The 17,254-nt window shown below is 31.4% G+C and overlaps 1 protein-coding gene across 1 annotated transcript; it reads left to right on the plus strand.

The window, feature by feature from the left end:
* The first annotated feature begins 10 nt into the window (after positions 1-10).
* Enoph (enolase-phosphatase E1) lies at positions 11-8,768 on the plus strand. Its single transcript, XM_083039689.1, has 6 exons — positions 11-248; positions 830-931; positions 1,811-2,001; positions 2,841-2,973; positions 3,133-3,256; positions 3,392-8,768. Exons 1-6 carry the CDS (start codon positions 153-155, stop codon positions 4,903-4,905), a joined length of 2,160 nt encoding a protein of 719 aa, XP_082895815.1. The 5' UTR covers positions 11-152; the 3' UTR covers positions 4,906-8,768.
* The last annotated feature ends 8,486 nt before the right edge of the window (positions 8,769-17,254 follow it).

Consider the following 17,254-nt stretch of genomic DNA (forward strand, 5'->3'; position numbering starts at 1 on the left):
AACAGCGAATTCGTTCGCCGGCTCTCAACAGGAACGCGTCGTCGCCGACATACACAGCGTGAGCGCCAACCTAACCGAGGGGGAACACCATACATATATATAGATATATACCGTTATTAATTCTACGGTCGTGGGCGAGTCGTTCGTAGAAAATGGCCGGGGAAAAGCGCAGCCAGGATCAGGGTGAGACCGCGAGGACGGTGCTCGTCGACATCGAAGGCACCACCACGAGCATCAGCTTCGTGAAGGTAAAAAGGAACAAAGGCGATAAAGGCATGGGACGGCGCGAGCGCGTCTCGTCTCGTCTCGTCTCGTCTTGTCTTCGCGTATCTCGCTCGATTCCCCGGACAGTAAATTCTCGTGGATTTTCCGATATTGGATACGGATATCTCCCCGCGAAGCGACGAGGGCGATGGCGGTCACAGGTCGAGCCCCGCGTAATCCCGGCGAATCGTCCGGGTGTCTGCGAAAAAGGCTCGTATATATACGAATTCCACGGCGGGTTATTGTCCTCGCGTCTGGGCGGTGTGCCGGCTCGAGTTTTCGGCAAGTCGCCGCCACCGTCGTCGTGTTTTGCGAATCGAGCGACGACTTGAAAAAGGACTCGGTTTTCGAGGTTTTAGGCGGAAAAAAATGGAGAAAGAAAAATAGCGAACCCGCGACCCTCCCCGCGAATCGCTATCGGAAAATCGAGCTCGAAAACAAACATTGCAATCTTTCAATAGATATCGCGAATATATATTGACGCGGCGCGCCGAGACGCCACCGAGCGTGATTTTTTCGCCACGACGACGGTGATGCTTATGCACGGCTTGTTTCCCTTTTGCAGGAGACCCTGTTTCCCTACGTTCGCCAGAATTTGAAAGATTACATTGAGACCAAATGGGAGGATGAGGAGTTCAAGCAAGACTATGAAAAATTAAAGGAACAGGTAACTATATGATTTTGACCAGAGAGTTAAAAAGGAAGAGGTAAATACAAAAGAATTGAAGAGACAAATAAATATATAGGATTTTGACCTGCCACTAATTTCACAGGTTAAAGGAAAATAGAAAAATGCTTTTGTGTCTCTTTGTTTGAAAATTTGTATGCTATGAGAAAAATACAGTCATAATTTACATCAAATTATGTCAAAATCTTTTTCTCGTGTTTTTTCTCTTTTCTTTTAGATAAAGCGTAACATTTTCAATAAAAAAAATCAAATAATGTATTAAGACAATTTTTATTTATGACGTGATAGTGAAATTCAATTGGTTAATTAAACAAAATCAATTTGATCGATTGACTGATTGTCATTCAAACTTTAAAGAGATTTTTCATTTTAAAATGCTATTTTAGGTAATATGAGAAAATATAAAATAGTGAACATTCATAGAGCGCTGACTTTCTTATGTTACAATAAAGAAATTATTGAATTATTATATTGTTTTATATGTTATTCTTATGATAAAAGTAATGGAATTTCTGATATTAATAACAAATGAGCATAAAGTATATTCCTGCCTCTTTCCATTCCTTTGACAGTATTAAAAACTATCTTTGCAGACATTTTTTTCTTGGTTTTATGCAAACTTCTTTATATACTATATAAAACTTGATTTTGTGTCTTAAATCTCAATTTATATGTTTTGTATGTGTATTTTTTTACATTATGCATAAATAATTAAGTTTAGTTTAAACCTAGCTCTAATTCAAACAAATTTTAAAATTATACAATTATTTACTTAATTTTTTGGGGGTTTTATAATTTATTTTCTTGAGTTTTTTTTAGTATTTTATTATATTATATATATATATATTTTTTTTTTAGGCAAAAAAGGATGAGGAAGATAAATTGGATGGCTTTGTAGCGATTACTGGTGATAAGCCTGAAGAAGAAAAAGATTCGCTCTTGAAAAATGTTTTGTGGCAAATGGATAACGATCGTAAGACAGGGGCATTAAAGCAATTGCAAGGACATATGTGGCTTGAAGCATATAAAGCAGGCGCAGTTAAAGCTCAGTAAGTTTTTCTACTTTATTCTTTCTAACTTGTTTTAACTTGCAATAAGATTGATTTTTCATGCATTATGTGCCTTTACAAAACTTGTGATGCATAAAGATTTTTTATAAAATATTAGAATTTGATAATCTATACAAGTTGTGTCATACACTTAGATATAAAAATAAAGAATGACATCTATTTTATATATTTGTGTGTGCGTGTGTGCATATTATGTAAATATTTCTATTACATACTATAAATGATATATTTCAATATATTCAATATATAAATAGTGAGGTGAATATACATAATATTTGGGCTCACTTCAGTTGTCTTGTTTATATTTATTTTTTGTATAAGACTTTATCTTATACTTTCTTATTTGTATAAGACTTTATCTTATACTTTCTTATTTGTATAAGACTTTATCTTATACTTTCTTATTTGTATAAGACTTTATCTTATACTTTTGTGATTATCTCATTAGAGATCATGCATAAATAAGAATAGATTACGCTATAGGTAGGTGTGCTTATATTTTATAATTCTATGTATTTTATAATTCTTTGAATTATTCTAATTTGTCAATTAGCTTACGCATCATAATTGTTGGATTATATTAAAAATTTCTTTTTTCTTAAGTAACTGTTACAAGATATTATTTTATAAATAATTTTGTTTTTAATTTCTAATTTGATTTTTAATTTTTTTGATTTCTTGAAATAACATTCTTAAATAATAACGATTATGAAAACTTTTATAATCCAATAATAAATTAAAATTGTAAAAATTTTTAAAAAATAATTCAAATTCAAATAATTGTAATGTTAAGCTTCAAGAGACTATATCTTGTTTAGTATTTATGAAGATGTTCCTAAAGCACTTGAATCTTGGAAAAATGATGGCAGAAAAATATATGTCTACTCAAGTGGCAGTGTTGAAGCACAGAAACTTCTTTTCGGGCATTCTGTATATGGCGATTTGCTTAAGGTAATATATATTAACATATTAATAATATAGACATAATAATACAATGCACATTATAATTAAAGATATTTGACTAGATATGCATGGATAAAACCGACCGATATCTGGATAAAAAAGATCTTGTATAAAAATTATGCAACATTATTTTTTCCTTTTTTTTAGTATTTCAGTGGTTTCTTTGATACAGAAGTAGGTGCCAAGCAAGAAAGTGATAGTTATAAAAACATATTGAGCAAAATTGACGAGGAACCATCTAATGTCATTTTTCTCACTGATGTTGTAAAAGGTTTGTATATTTCTCTTATTTTTAAAGAAAAGAGAAAAAATCTAATCATATTGTATAGATTTATTGCATTATATTTTTAGACAATATCTGCAAATTTTTCTTTGCTCATTTCTTTTCTTTTTTTAATTATGACAGAAGCTGCAGCTGCCAAAGAAGCAGGTTTATCTACAGTTATTGTAGTACGTGAGGGTAATACAGCCCTTAATGATGAAGAAAAAGTTACATATACAACTATCAAGTCCTTCTTGGATTTAACATTTCAAACGTCTGCAAAACGACAGAAATTAGAAACAGCAAATGAAAAAGTTGACAAAGATACAACTGATGTCAGTGAACCAATGGACACTTCTGAAGATGTAGTCATACCCAATATCAATGATCAAAAAATCGAAAAAAACGAAAATGAGAAAGAAGTGATTGAGTCGGAAGGAACAGAATGTCTAAAAAATCAACCGTCACAAGATTCTTCAACTTCTCTGCCGCAAAAGGAAGAAGCAATGACGATTGAAAAAGATCCTTCAAATTCTGAACAAGAAACTTCAATTGCAGGATCAGTAGAATCTGATGTCAAATCTAAAGACACGAACGAAGATACAAGCACATCTGGAAATGCAGAACAAACTATAAAAGATGATACTATCGTAGCTACAAAAAGCAGCGATCAAATTGCTATAACAGAAAAGACTGAAAAAAACTTGGATATACTCACAACTGAAGTTATTCCCACTGCCAATAAATCTATAGATGTATCCAATTCAGATGGTATATCAAAATCTGAAAATGCTCCAACGTCTTCCGAAAACCAAATTAAAGATTCAACAGACATTGCGACAAATATACAAGCTGAACTTGTCGATAAAACTCAAACGACTGAAAGTGACAAAAAAGACGATATTGAACCGCAGTCACAAAATTGTGACAAAGTAGCGGACAAACCTGAAGAATGCTTAACAGCAGAAAAAGATGAAGAAGTAAAGAAAGAATCAAAGATTGCTCTCACATCTGAAAGCGAAAATGTTTTGGTAAAGAATGAACAAGAAGAAATGAAAAATCTAGAATCGACTGCAGTAGACTTTACGGAAAATGGGGAAACTATAGAGACAGTTGTGGAAAAAACTATAGTAACAGAAACGGAAGCAACAACTAGTACAACAGATGTAAAGAAAGAAATAACAACGTCGATTGAAGCATCTGCAGATAAAAGTTTGGAAGCAGTCGCAAAAACTGATATAAGCGATGAAAAGATACCCCAAGAAACGGAGGAAACAGTCACTGATGATGATAAACGCGAGAATGAAACTACGAAACAGGAGATAACAAAAGAAGAAGAGACAGTGAAAGAAGAGAATGTAGTGGATACGAAGGACAAAAATATAGTGGATTCAGAAAAGCAAAAACTCAATGGAACCGCGCAAAACGGAAATACGGATGTGCCAGTGTTGGATGACAAATTACATAGTAACGGACTGAACGAAGGACCGTCTAAGGAGACGAGCGAAGATGCGGCAGCGCAAAACGGTGAGCCCGAGAGTTCGTCGGAAAATAGTGCGGAGTCCATAAAAGTTAAAAAGGTCGTCGATTCTACTGTAGTCGACGGTGCCGGAGAACCCGACGTTGTTCCTCCTGTAGTTGTAGCGGCGACGTCTTAACTTTGTTCTTATACAGTTTAAGGAACCCTACATGCATAACCCTAATCCACAAGTACTTATTCACAGGTATAAACTGATATAAATTGATTCTATATACTTTACGTAAATCGTACTACGCGTCTAAAACGTGACGCGCTATTTTAAAATGCAGTTTGTAAACGTTCCTTTCGGCGATTATAACGAGAAAATATCGGGATATAATACGGAAGATTTGATTGCTCGTTAAACACATTACGATTTTACTTTTCGTAATGATGGCCAACTTCTATTTATATGACGTCTACATCGTTAACGTTTTATGTTAACTCGTATATACGCTGACTGATGCCTATATCGCGGAAATCGGCTTCTATCGTTAGTTTTTTTCATGTTTGCTTTCCCTAATAACAATCTACCTTCGATTATTGTGACAATTTTATGAGGGAAGGCTTGACGTGACATATGATTAAACTTGCGAAACTTTCTTAGCTGTAATTTCGCACGTGATCGGTCTAGAAGTAATCGAATGTGTCGTCCACTGTAATCGATTACTACGTGTTTTTGAACGTTTTTTTCCTCCAATACTCTCCTATTAATATTTACATAACATGTGTATCGACTTATCTTTTTTATATCGCCTAAACAAAGAATTAAGATCATACGTGAAAAAACTGATAGATTAGATAATTCCAATATAGTTGCAGTATGTTAAAAATGTCGATTGTATCTGTGCCAAATGAATTTAACAATTTGAAATCTGGCTTCCTTTTTTTACCTTTTCAGTTTTCTTGTCCTTGATGATTTGACATACTATATTGAAAGATTTGGTCAATGTTTTATTTTTAGTGCTGCAATCAATTACAATGAAAACTGATCAAGAATTATTTTAAGATTAAACTGGTAAAAAAAATGCCAAAATAAAAACACACAATCGATAGTTTTTTAAATTATATATCATAGGTTTTTGTTGCACGTAGCATATTTAACTCTTTGTGAATTAGTAAGCGATGCACATTTTGAGTTTAAATGATTGTAGATACATCGCACAGTAAACTTCACTTGTTGTGTTTTGCTCATTGCGTTTTATAAGGTAATTAGAATTTTTTTAATAGAGCTTACATCGATACACTTTCTACCATCATTTTGTCTACCTAACATGGTTCACATTTTCTTTTTAAGAAAATGTTTATACAATCCAGACCATTGAGTTCAATCGCTAAAGATTTGTCAAAGATTTTAAAAGCTTACTTTAGCTTTTATATATGCACGATTTATAATTCTTTCAGCCTTAGAGGAGTGAATTGGCTTCAAATGGTTAATTACTTGAATAAACTGACCCAGTGATTACAATTTTAGAGACATGTAACCACTTGGATCCAGTCTTTCCTCTACGATTGAATCATTGACATGATTTAAAAATACTCGCGGAAGAGCATATCGATTTGTAGATTTACTCTGTCCATTCCTACAAACTAATATTGAGTTGCAAAATCCATATGTGTAATAACATTTATATTATAGCTTTATACAATCTAAGTAAATAAAAATGCCGACAAATAGATGCTGTTTTGTATGAACTAACTTAGATTACAATGAATGATAATATAAATGCAGTACACATGGATTTGCTCATTTTTGTGACGCTCAACATAGTATACGGAAACGATACTAGAAAATAATAATAATAATAATAATAATAATAATGGTTAAAATAAAATCTTATGCGACGCGCTTTCGGCCATTGTTATTATTGTTATTATTATTATTATTACTATTTTTATTGCTATTCATGATGCCCATTCCTGTTAAATTGACTGTGATTTAAGAATATTGATAGACATAGGTTTTCCCCGAAACGAATTCGTTGTTATTGAAAACGCAAAAGCGTTGGTTTTTGTCTACGAGTGATATTCCATTGCGATTATTATTTTTATTTGGATTAGCATACCAACGTCTAGTCGAAGTCACTAATTGTAAGAGGACTTCTATAGATCGATAGACAATTTCGCGTCGTTCGCTTATATTACGTTCGCTGACTATGCTAGGAAGACACGATGAAACGAAAGAAACGCATGAATATGTGTCTCGTACGTTTACATTAATGCGTGTATAACAGAAACGAATAGAAGACCAATACAAACCAAGCCACGATTTGATACTTTACAATATATACTCTTAACATACCTCGCATATTTTATTTATAAGTCGTTTATTCGGAAAAAGATGTGAATGTGTATTAAATGCGCATGCGACGATTGCTATTACATTATTACACATCTCAAAGTAGTCAAGATAAAAGTGAACTCTCATGTTCTCCGCCTCGTCATCGCGCTCATTGTCAGTGACAAGTTCACCGATAATCTAAGATCAGCTGAATGATTTTTGCATACGACAGAAATGACTCGCTCTCACTTATTCCATCAAAAGAATGTATACATGTTTTAATAGCGATCTTTACAGTCTGATCTAAGAGGGAACGAGAATGAAATATGCCTTTAATTGTGCAAATTGACTGAGAAATCAACGAGAAGAAACACAGAGTCCTTCTCTATTGACTGATCATTTAATATTATCATGCACTACGAAAAACTGATAAACTGCCGTTTATGACATAAGTTAAATTCGAGGGTGAGATGACGATGTGCTCGAAGCTTTCTTCGGCTGACTTTCACGACATCGCCTGAATCATCATCCCCATATCATTCATACTACTGTTTTACGTCGATAGTCGAGAAGGCCGAGACGCACATCTTGATCATACGCTCGAGCGCGAATCATCACGCTCATTTCTCGATCCCGCGTGTTCATTGTGTAATTTCTTAATACTTTCAATGCCGCGGCAATCGTGTCAAAGAACAACGTCTCTCACAATCAGTGGCATATATATATATATATATATAAAATTACTGTACTTAGAAATTTGTATATAAATTTGAAGAAAGAGAAAAAAATGTTTTACATTTACATTCAATTTACAATTTTATGATCTATAATTCCTAATTAGACTTCCGGAAAGATTAAAATTTATGCGGCACTGAATGTATTAATGTTAATTCTAACGACTGTTGAACTAATTTATCAAGTTTCGCGTAACGTGCCAAGTTACGGAACGAAAAACGCTCAATTTATTGACTGATTGGCTATTTTAGCTCAAGAATTAACTCGAAAATCAATGCTATCGCGTTCGGACCTCGCCTATTTTATAAACGAGAAGAGACAAAAGACAAGAGCTTGGACAATATAAATTTTTTAAAGTCATTTTAAATGTTTGATCACATTTTTGATTCTTTGACTCGTCCATTCGATTATATATATTGTCCTCCTCCCCTCTCCCTCATTAGTAATATTAGATTAACTCATTAGATGTAACTTATCGCGATATGATATAATAATAGTTATAGCAGCATACTCTTCACACGAACTATTAAGTTAACACTTTTATTATTCACCGGTTAAGCCGCCGATTTTAACAGCTATTAGATCATGTACAAGTAAGACATTTCCGATATAAAATTCGATAAGTTTGATTGAGTCGATGATTATAATAATAAGAGCAATAAGAAAGATTATAATTTATGTATTACAATCAAGCATGTACGATGTTGTCGATGTATGTCTTTAATTGATAAGATTTTGTTTTTGAATAACACACACAGTTGCTTTTCTAAATCATTAATGTATATGTACATATATAAAATTCGCTAATCTTTATCACGTATTTAGATAAAATCATCTATATTCTAGATTTGAAATACATTTTTTTTGTCGAAATTTGTCACCTTTAAAGCTAATCTGAGTTTCGGTTTCGCAATATAACACACTGTAAGAATAAAATGTATTGGATATTTGATCCTGGAAATACACGATTTTAAAATGTGAAATAATCTCGCTTTTCTTCGTGTGTATATGTATATTAAATTTCAATGTTAAAATTGTTTTATTAAATAAAATGCAATTTTATATTTTTTACTTAAGTATTTATATATATGTGTTTTAAATTATAGAATTTACAAAATATATTTTCTAATAAAAATTTCTCAAAGTATATGTATCAATAAATATGATAAAGTAATCAAAAGTAATAAAATTTAATACTAAAAAATTTAGTATTTATTATATGGAATTATTTTTATTTGACTTTTAATGTTTTATACAAAATCTGAAGATAAAATAATAATTCCTTATCATCAATAAAAATATTATTTATTGTCATAGCAAAAAGCGCGTTTTTATATTAAATTTTATTACTTTAATTTATATTTATTGATGTCTTATTTTTTATGTTATGAGAAATTCATTATCAGAAATTTATATTTTGTGTGTTCTAGAACTATATTAAAATACATACATATATATACAAAAATATACTCTTAAGTAAAATATACGATTATTATACTTTATTTAATAAAATACAATAGACCGAAATAAATGTTTAGAAATACACGAATTTGGCGAGTATCGATTTTTCTATTACGAGAATATTATATCGACTGACTATCAACATACGACACGTACGAAGTAGTATCAAATCTGTACATTTATTTATTTCTATGATTATCATATTTAAAAAAATAATTCAAGAGTTGAGAGAGTATTATTATAGATAAATATTATAGAAATATAAAGAAAAAATATCATATAAATATAAAAAATATTCTTCTCTTTCTCGTAGATATTTTCAAATTAATGGGCTAACAATAAATCCCGAAAAATACTGCGACAAATTGCAAAATTAATTCAAATCGATTAGTATTTTTTGTAATTATTATTATTTAAAAATAAAGTTCACACACATTATTGTTTGATATTACCGACAATCGACCAGATTCTTCAATTATTACAGATTCAAATAATTACAAAGCATTAATCAGAGTTGCGAAACTTTAATATTATTTCCCCAATGATACAAGCTATCTTTAAGGCTCCTGCATACTCGATTGCCAAGTCCGTAAAATTTGTACGACAACGCCACATTTGGCAAAACTATAAACTATTAAGCGTGAAAATGACATAAATTATTCTTGCGACTTACAGCGTCATTTATCATTTTAGTGCAGTGTTTCTATTTTTAAAGTAATTGTTATAGTGTTAAAATATACCGAAGACTCTCATTTTGTTATAATTTAATATGTGAAAGCAAATATTTATTTCATTTCGATACCTGTCAAACAGCTGGTTTTCGTCCTTGATTAGGCTCAATTCAATTCGACATATACAATGTTATTTATTGCTTACCCAAACAAAAGGAGAGTTTTCGGTATATTTTACAAGTCGGTTCTATCGGTTACAAACCCTATTTTATTGAAAAACATTTTTATTTTAGCGTAAGTCGCAAGAATTTTTATGGTATTTTCTCGCTTCTGACGTCATCAATTCAAGATGACTGCAGTGAGTATGCAGGAGCCTTAAAAAGCTAGTAAAATTAGATATTGCTTATTAAAGATCTAGGATATGATGAGGTATGTCGGTAAAATATTTCTTGAACATGTATATATACTTAGACTAAATTATATTATATCAAATATGTCTCATTATTACTGCAACTAATTATTTATATGTCATCATTATGAATATAGAGTTATAAATTTCCAATTATGATTTAATTTTCTAAAGATTAAACAAAATCGTACAAAATCAAATCATCCTTCTGGATATATCGAGAAGATGTCGCTGACAAAACCAATACAGAGAGAATATTCGATTTATAACAAAAAAAAAAGAATATTCGATTCCTTGTTAAGCTCATAATCATGTAAATTTTCACCATAAATTTTTAATTATTTCTGCTTAAAATATTATTAATATGTACGTGCCCGAATAAATTGTGTATTTAAACTAAATATATTTAGCGATCTTCTTTATTATGTATGTAGTAGAAGTAATATTTAATGCAAGTGATATCTATGTATAATACAAACTTTTTGAAAAATCAGCTTTTTTATAAATAAGCTTAGTCTTTCTAAAGCAGAGTTTTGTGTGTGTACGCATGTTTTATAAAAAATTTAGACTTCGTAAAAGGACTGAATTTACTGTGCGATGTATACATGATATGTGCATAATAATTATTGTGCATGATATATATACACAATAATTATAACAAAAATTAATTACATTCATACAAAAAATATCTTTAAAAATAAATTCTATAAAGATAAAGAAAAAGAGGATTTATAAAATTAACAGCAGTAAATATATATATGTACAATATTTCAATTAAAAACTATACAATACGCAGAAATATATGTACAAAGATAAGTTAATTTTTTTTAACAGTCAGTCTTCAAGTGCTTTTATTTTGGCAAATGAAAAGAATCTATAAGATCTTTTCTTATTGTTTTAATTTGAAATTCAATCTATAACATCTCTCCCTTTCTTTCTCTCGAGTAATTGTAAATTTTTATGCTAAATAATTATATCTCAGCGCAAATAAAATTTTCTTTTGATTGCAAAAAGACATCGGCTAATTAAGAATTAATTGCGGCGTCATAAAACACAAATATCGTCAATGAATAGAAATTCATTGCATTAGCATCGCGCGTTTACAGTTACTCCTATAGGTTTCGCAGTATTCTTAGTTCTCAGGAGCACGACGCGACAGCGTTCTCTCTCGCATACAAAACAGTCGATCAGAAAACCGAATCCCCATTCACAATTATTGGAGGTTACCCTCCCTTTCCGCTCACTCCATCCCTTTCTTTTTCTCTTTCTCTCAAGCCCTTCTTTAACTTCACAGTTTCCCTCTGTCTCTGTTCTTTCTCTCCTCACCGCCTTCCGTTCATTTTTCCTCCACCTTCTCCTCATCATGTTCTGTCTTTTTCTCTCTTGTTCTTCCTTTCTCTTCTTTTCTGTTTCTCTCTCTCTCTTTCCATCATCATCGCTTTTAACCTGTTCTTCGTCCCCCTTCTCCCTTTCTCTCATCCTCTCACCTTGTGATCCTGTCACTCTCCCGCTTTGCCCCCTGTCTTCTTGCTCACTCCCCTTTCCGCTCTTTCCTCTTACTCTTCTCTTTCTCTCTTCTTTTCATTTGTGTTCTCTCATTTTTATATTTTCTATGTTTATATTTTCTAAATTAGGTTGTGGTTCACTTTTTCATAACTCCTAAGAATTATTTTATTTTATATTTTATATTTATACATACGTCAAATGACGTATATGTGCGTGTGTTTTGACAAGTTTTATTATAATTAAGATTTCCAACTTTCCATTGAAAGAATTCGGATATTAAACGAATTACTAATAATCGATTTAATAAATCTACCGTTTCAATGTGTTTATGCTATATCGTGAAATACTGTTACATACCATATATTAGATGGACAAAATGCGTTAGATAGAAAAAAATAATTTATTAGAAAATTGATATTATCACAAAATCTCATTTTTATAAAAATAAAATATCAGAAAAAATATGAAATATTTCAGAACTTGAGATAGAGATTCAGAACATAAGATTATTTCTTGAAGTATAAGCAAATGTATCAATATAATAATCACAGGAAAATGACTAAATAATGTCTATAACTATATATGTATATGTATGTATGCGTGATTATAATGCATCCCTTTTTTATATTATATACTTGAAAATAAAAGGTAAAATATCTCCTTTGAATTATATGTCTGATTTGAGATGTGCTCAATTAAATATAATATTTAAAGATTGGATCAAATTTATATGATATAATATTTATGATATAAATTGCTATAATATAAATTATATTATAAATTTCTACACTATAATTAGAATATTATTCTGTGGTATATATATTCATGCGTACGAGAGTGCAACCTGTTCTAACTTGAAGCTACAGATATTGATATTATATACGACATTTACACAAGATAAAACTGGAATAGTGCATTCTAGATGTAACAGTACTGGTTCATGCAATCATGATGATAAGCTATATATCGAAGAGATAGAATCAGTTTCATCTCGTTTGCCTTGCAAGAACTCTTCTTTCATTAACCCTCTTATATTCTCAACACAACTATCATTACTTTTTTAACCCTTTCTATTTGCGTTTTATTTGAATCGATATGTGTGTCAAGCTACGTAAAATATATATTCCGAAATATGAGAGACTATAAAAATTGCTCATAAAATTGTACACAAAATTATATATTTTGCTCTATATATACAATCCGTTTATATCGTATAACAATGTGATTGTTGATGCCTGTAATTTAATTTCTTCAAAAAAGAGTATGTGAATATTTATTCAACTGCATCGAAAAATATCGGTCCAGATGATTGTCATACGCCGAATTTAAGTATAAAATTGCTAACGCATGCATATCAATTTTTTTCTCTTGCTGCTCTGGTTCACCAGAGTCACTACTCTTATTTCGAGTTCATTCGAAGTATGAAGTTCCAGCAGACGCGCCAGGACGAAGCGCCACGAATAAGGCTCGCCTGTTGGCTTCATCTGGCCGCAGCAAGCATGCACCGAGAGGACGGACCGGTTCCAAAGGATGCTCTTCCACCTTTCCGTCCTTCGAGCAACGGTCGCCGTAAGTTGCTTCTTCGTGGTCGGTCCGTGTCTTCCCCCGTTCCCTCTATCCCTCCCCATGTTTAGCTCGCCGCTTCTTCGGTGTCTTCTTCATCTTCGTCGAGCTTCGTCCTTCCGCCACGATTACCTCTCCGTCCCCTGGTCCCCGGAGTTTCCTGTACGCGGCCATGCACGCGCGAAGGCACGCGGTATAACCACCCCGCCCGCCCTCCCTTCGCGCCTCTCTTTCTCTGAGATCCTCCTCTTGATAATTTATTTTTGATAAACGACGCGCCCCGTCATACCGCCACGCAGCATGGGAAACTCACCTTGCCACTTCGCGCATTCTAGCCCCAAAGAAAATCGCTGTAGGATGTGCGCGCCCACGTCTTTCTCTTCGGTCGCCGCCACGACAAAGTCTCCTCTCTTCTCCCGAGCGAGAGATTGTATTCGCGCAAGGTCGAGACCTTGCAAGCTGAAACGTGGCGAGTCGCGGCCACGTTCACCGATTATCGCGTCAAGACAGATCTTGGTTCTTCACCTATAGAACGCTTCGATCAAGATCGATGTTTAGCCATAGCTATTTGCTATGGCTTATGTAGCAGATGTTGCAACATAATTGCGCGCTCGCACACGCACACACATAAATTATATATTTTCGGATATACAATGTATTTAGATAACTGTTTTTTTAATTAAGTTATCATGCTTTTCATCATTATTTTAAGAAAAATTAAAGGAAGTAGTCATATATCGACACTTCCATTTAAATTTTTAAAAATTTGGCTCCTAATTCAACATATGATTTATGTTCTATTGGGAAAGTGGTAATAGAAGTTATTTATACTATTGCGATTAAAATTTATAATAAGAGAACAAATATTAATATTTGATTACACACTTATGTATGATATATCAATTATTTTAGACTAAAGTAATATTATACACGTTTTTTGATACTAGTTAACTTGCTTTACATTTTTTTACAATTAATATTGCAAATTTTATTCTTTTATTGTGTTTCTTAGGGTGTATTTTTTTTATTTATTATATTTCGTTTCTGTCGCGTTTCGCAGCCGCATATTCAAGAGATGGGATGCACAAAATCGTGCAAGTCTAATATAGAAACATAAATCGCGAAACGAAGGTACAATCTTTCTCAACTAATTGTAAGTAAAGGTCTTTAGACTAAACGAAAAATTATATAATTGATTTATATTTAATAAATGTGGAATTGATTTAATTCCAATAAAGTGCAAGAGAAATCTTATTGTTAATTAAAAATTTGACTTTTGAAGCAATTCTATTAAAATTTTTAATATCTTCGCGGAAAACTATTTTAAAACATTTTCCTAGAATCGATATAGCAATAATATAATTGTATATGCAAAGCCAATTTTGAATTTCGATTTTTTTATCGACAAGTGGCACATATCAGTTCGCTATCTCTTATCGTTGGCAGCGCTCAAACATAATAAATCGGTGCGCTGCTAGAGAGAGAAAGAGATAGAACGAGGCATTGATTGAAATTTAATATGACGAAAAAGGCACTCGAGAAGGCATTTTAATATCACAGACCTGTCGAAAGCAGCATGGTCCTACTCTCGGTGGCCACACGATTAATAATTTATCACCTGTCAACTTCTGATCGAGGCTGATGAGTGTGCTGCCAAATTAATATACATCTATGCGTTTAATTCGATTACAAAAGCAAAAAAAATCTACGAGCATTTTATTATTATTGCATCCTGCCAGTTGTCTGGCGAAACATAAGCTTTATGTAAAAGAATGCATTTAAATGAGTGAATCGTGTCGATTTGTTTAATATTATTGATATTTGTTTAATTTTTTATAAAAACTCATAAATATTTTCACAATTTAATCGATATTTTTATCTTCGATTTTCTATATAAAATATATGAATGCTATACGATATATAAATACGCAAGACTATGATTATTTTATTATTATAGAGTATCTCATTGAAAGTGCAGCGTTCATTTATGTTTAACAACATTTATGTTTAACTACTTTGAGCTATGGTCGTGCGGAGTTCACTCAATGAAATTGTCGCATGTTTCTATTATCGATGTGATATACTATAACTGGGCATAATATAACAATAGCCCAATATTTTTTTCGATATTCTCAATATTACACGCTTACTTGCAAGGAATATTTATTTTCGATAATTCAATTTTTTTGTAATTTTATCACTATTTATTTTAATAATATTTGGAGCCGCGATGACATGTCACGCGAAGTTAAGTTTAGACAACTCTTTCACATTATTGATGCAATGTACTGTCGTGATATGACACTGAACGCATATTTATTGTAATTTATTGTGAAAATATTAATTATTATAAACTTATTTTACTATATATTTTAAATATTTTAAAATGTGATCTAGAATTTTTATATATATTTTATTATATAATAATCTAAAATAATTATTACGGAGATAAACGAATAATTAATTTTACAAATAACAAATAACATAAATAAGTTTCAGATTACTCGCCTTATTGCTTTGCTGTTGCCGCAGTCTTTCCGGATTCCCAGGCCCCCTTCTTTTCTTCTTTTGTTCATCTTCTTTTGCTGCTTTTGTGGAACAAAATTCATTTTGTTCTCTATTCACTATGATAATATCTTCGTTGCTAATGACTAATATACAATGAATAGCTTGATTAGATTCGATCTGTCTTACTATCATTTGCTAACGGCAAGAATGATAACTGTTATTTCACATTGCAGTGCTAATATTACACGATACTGTGAGAGTTAATGATTTATTAAGACGTGATATACCGTCCAAAAATATACAATTAAAATTTATTGTTAGTATGCATGTGCGATATATCTCGAACGTATAAATTCAGAGATAAATATATCATTAATATAATATACATATCACGATTTTGCCCGTCATTCGATTGATGATTATCTTGTGAATGATTATTCTCTATTTTTGATCCGAAAGTGACAAATTATTTAAATCAGCGAGAATTTCAAAGCACGATGCGAATATTTACACACACATTCAAGTCTTAAGAAGTATAGTTACATATCATATCTTAAATATCGAAATAAAACAATAATATTTTAATAAATATTTTATAACAATTATCGGTTCATTCTTACTTCAAACGGATAGATATAACGTACAAAATATTTATTTCGATAAAACCATCGCTTCGATATGCTTAATACGAGTCATTTATTGCGCGGATTAATAAACTCTAATTGTGATAATTACAAGAAACAATCGTGCTTGGTATTTACTAGTACTTGTTGCGATCAAATTTTCGATTAATTCGATTAATAATGCGACATAGCAGCTTCGGGCTACACTGAAAAAAAATTTGTTAATTTGACTAAACCGTTCAACCAAATTACTATTTTGTTAATTGAATATATATTGGTATTTAAATCAAATACACGTTTTGTTAGATTTAATATGTTATATTTAATTAAAATATTTTTATATGTTCAGTTAACAAAATATTATTTAGTTGAACAGTTTAGTCAAGTTTATTTTTTTTTTTTCTGTGTACTATCTTTCTACCTTTCGAATCTCGTTGGCCTTGATAACAAAATCACCGCGTGTAAACAATAGCTACGTACATACTTAATGTTGAGCACTGTGTGTGACAGTGAATTTGTTATATAATGTCATAAAATATTTCATTTATAAAGTAAATTATGCAGAATATTTTATTTATAATAGAATAATAGACAAGTCTCATTTAAATCTAGGAAAATTTTAAAACATGAGATATTTTCAAAATCAAAATATCTTAAATAAAATAAATAAAGATCACACAATAAAACAATAATTTATAATTCTCATCTCTCGTATCGTTTCCCGTATCTAT

This window comes from Prenolepis imparis, unplaced genomic scaffold, assembly GCF_030444845.1.
Source record: "Prenolepis imparis isolate NDT839.2.m4 unplaced genomic scaffold, iyPreImpa1.0 SCAF_6, whole genome shotgun sequence".
NCBI classification, from domain to species: domain Eukaryota; kingdom Metazoa; phylum Arthropoda; class Insecta; order Hymenoptera; family Formicidae; genus Prenolepis; species Prenolepis imparis.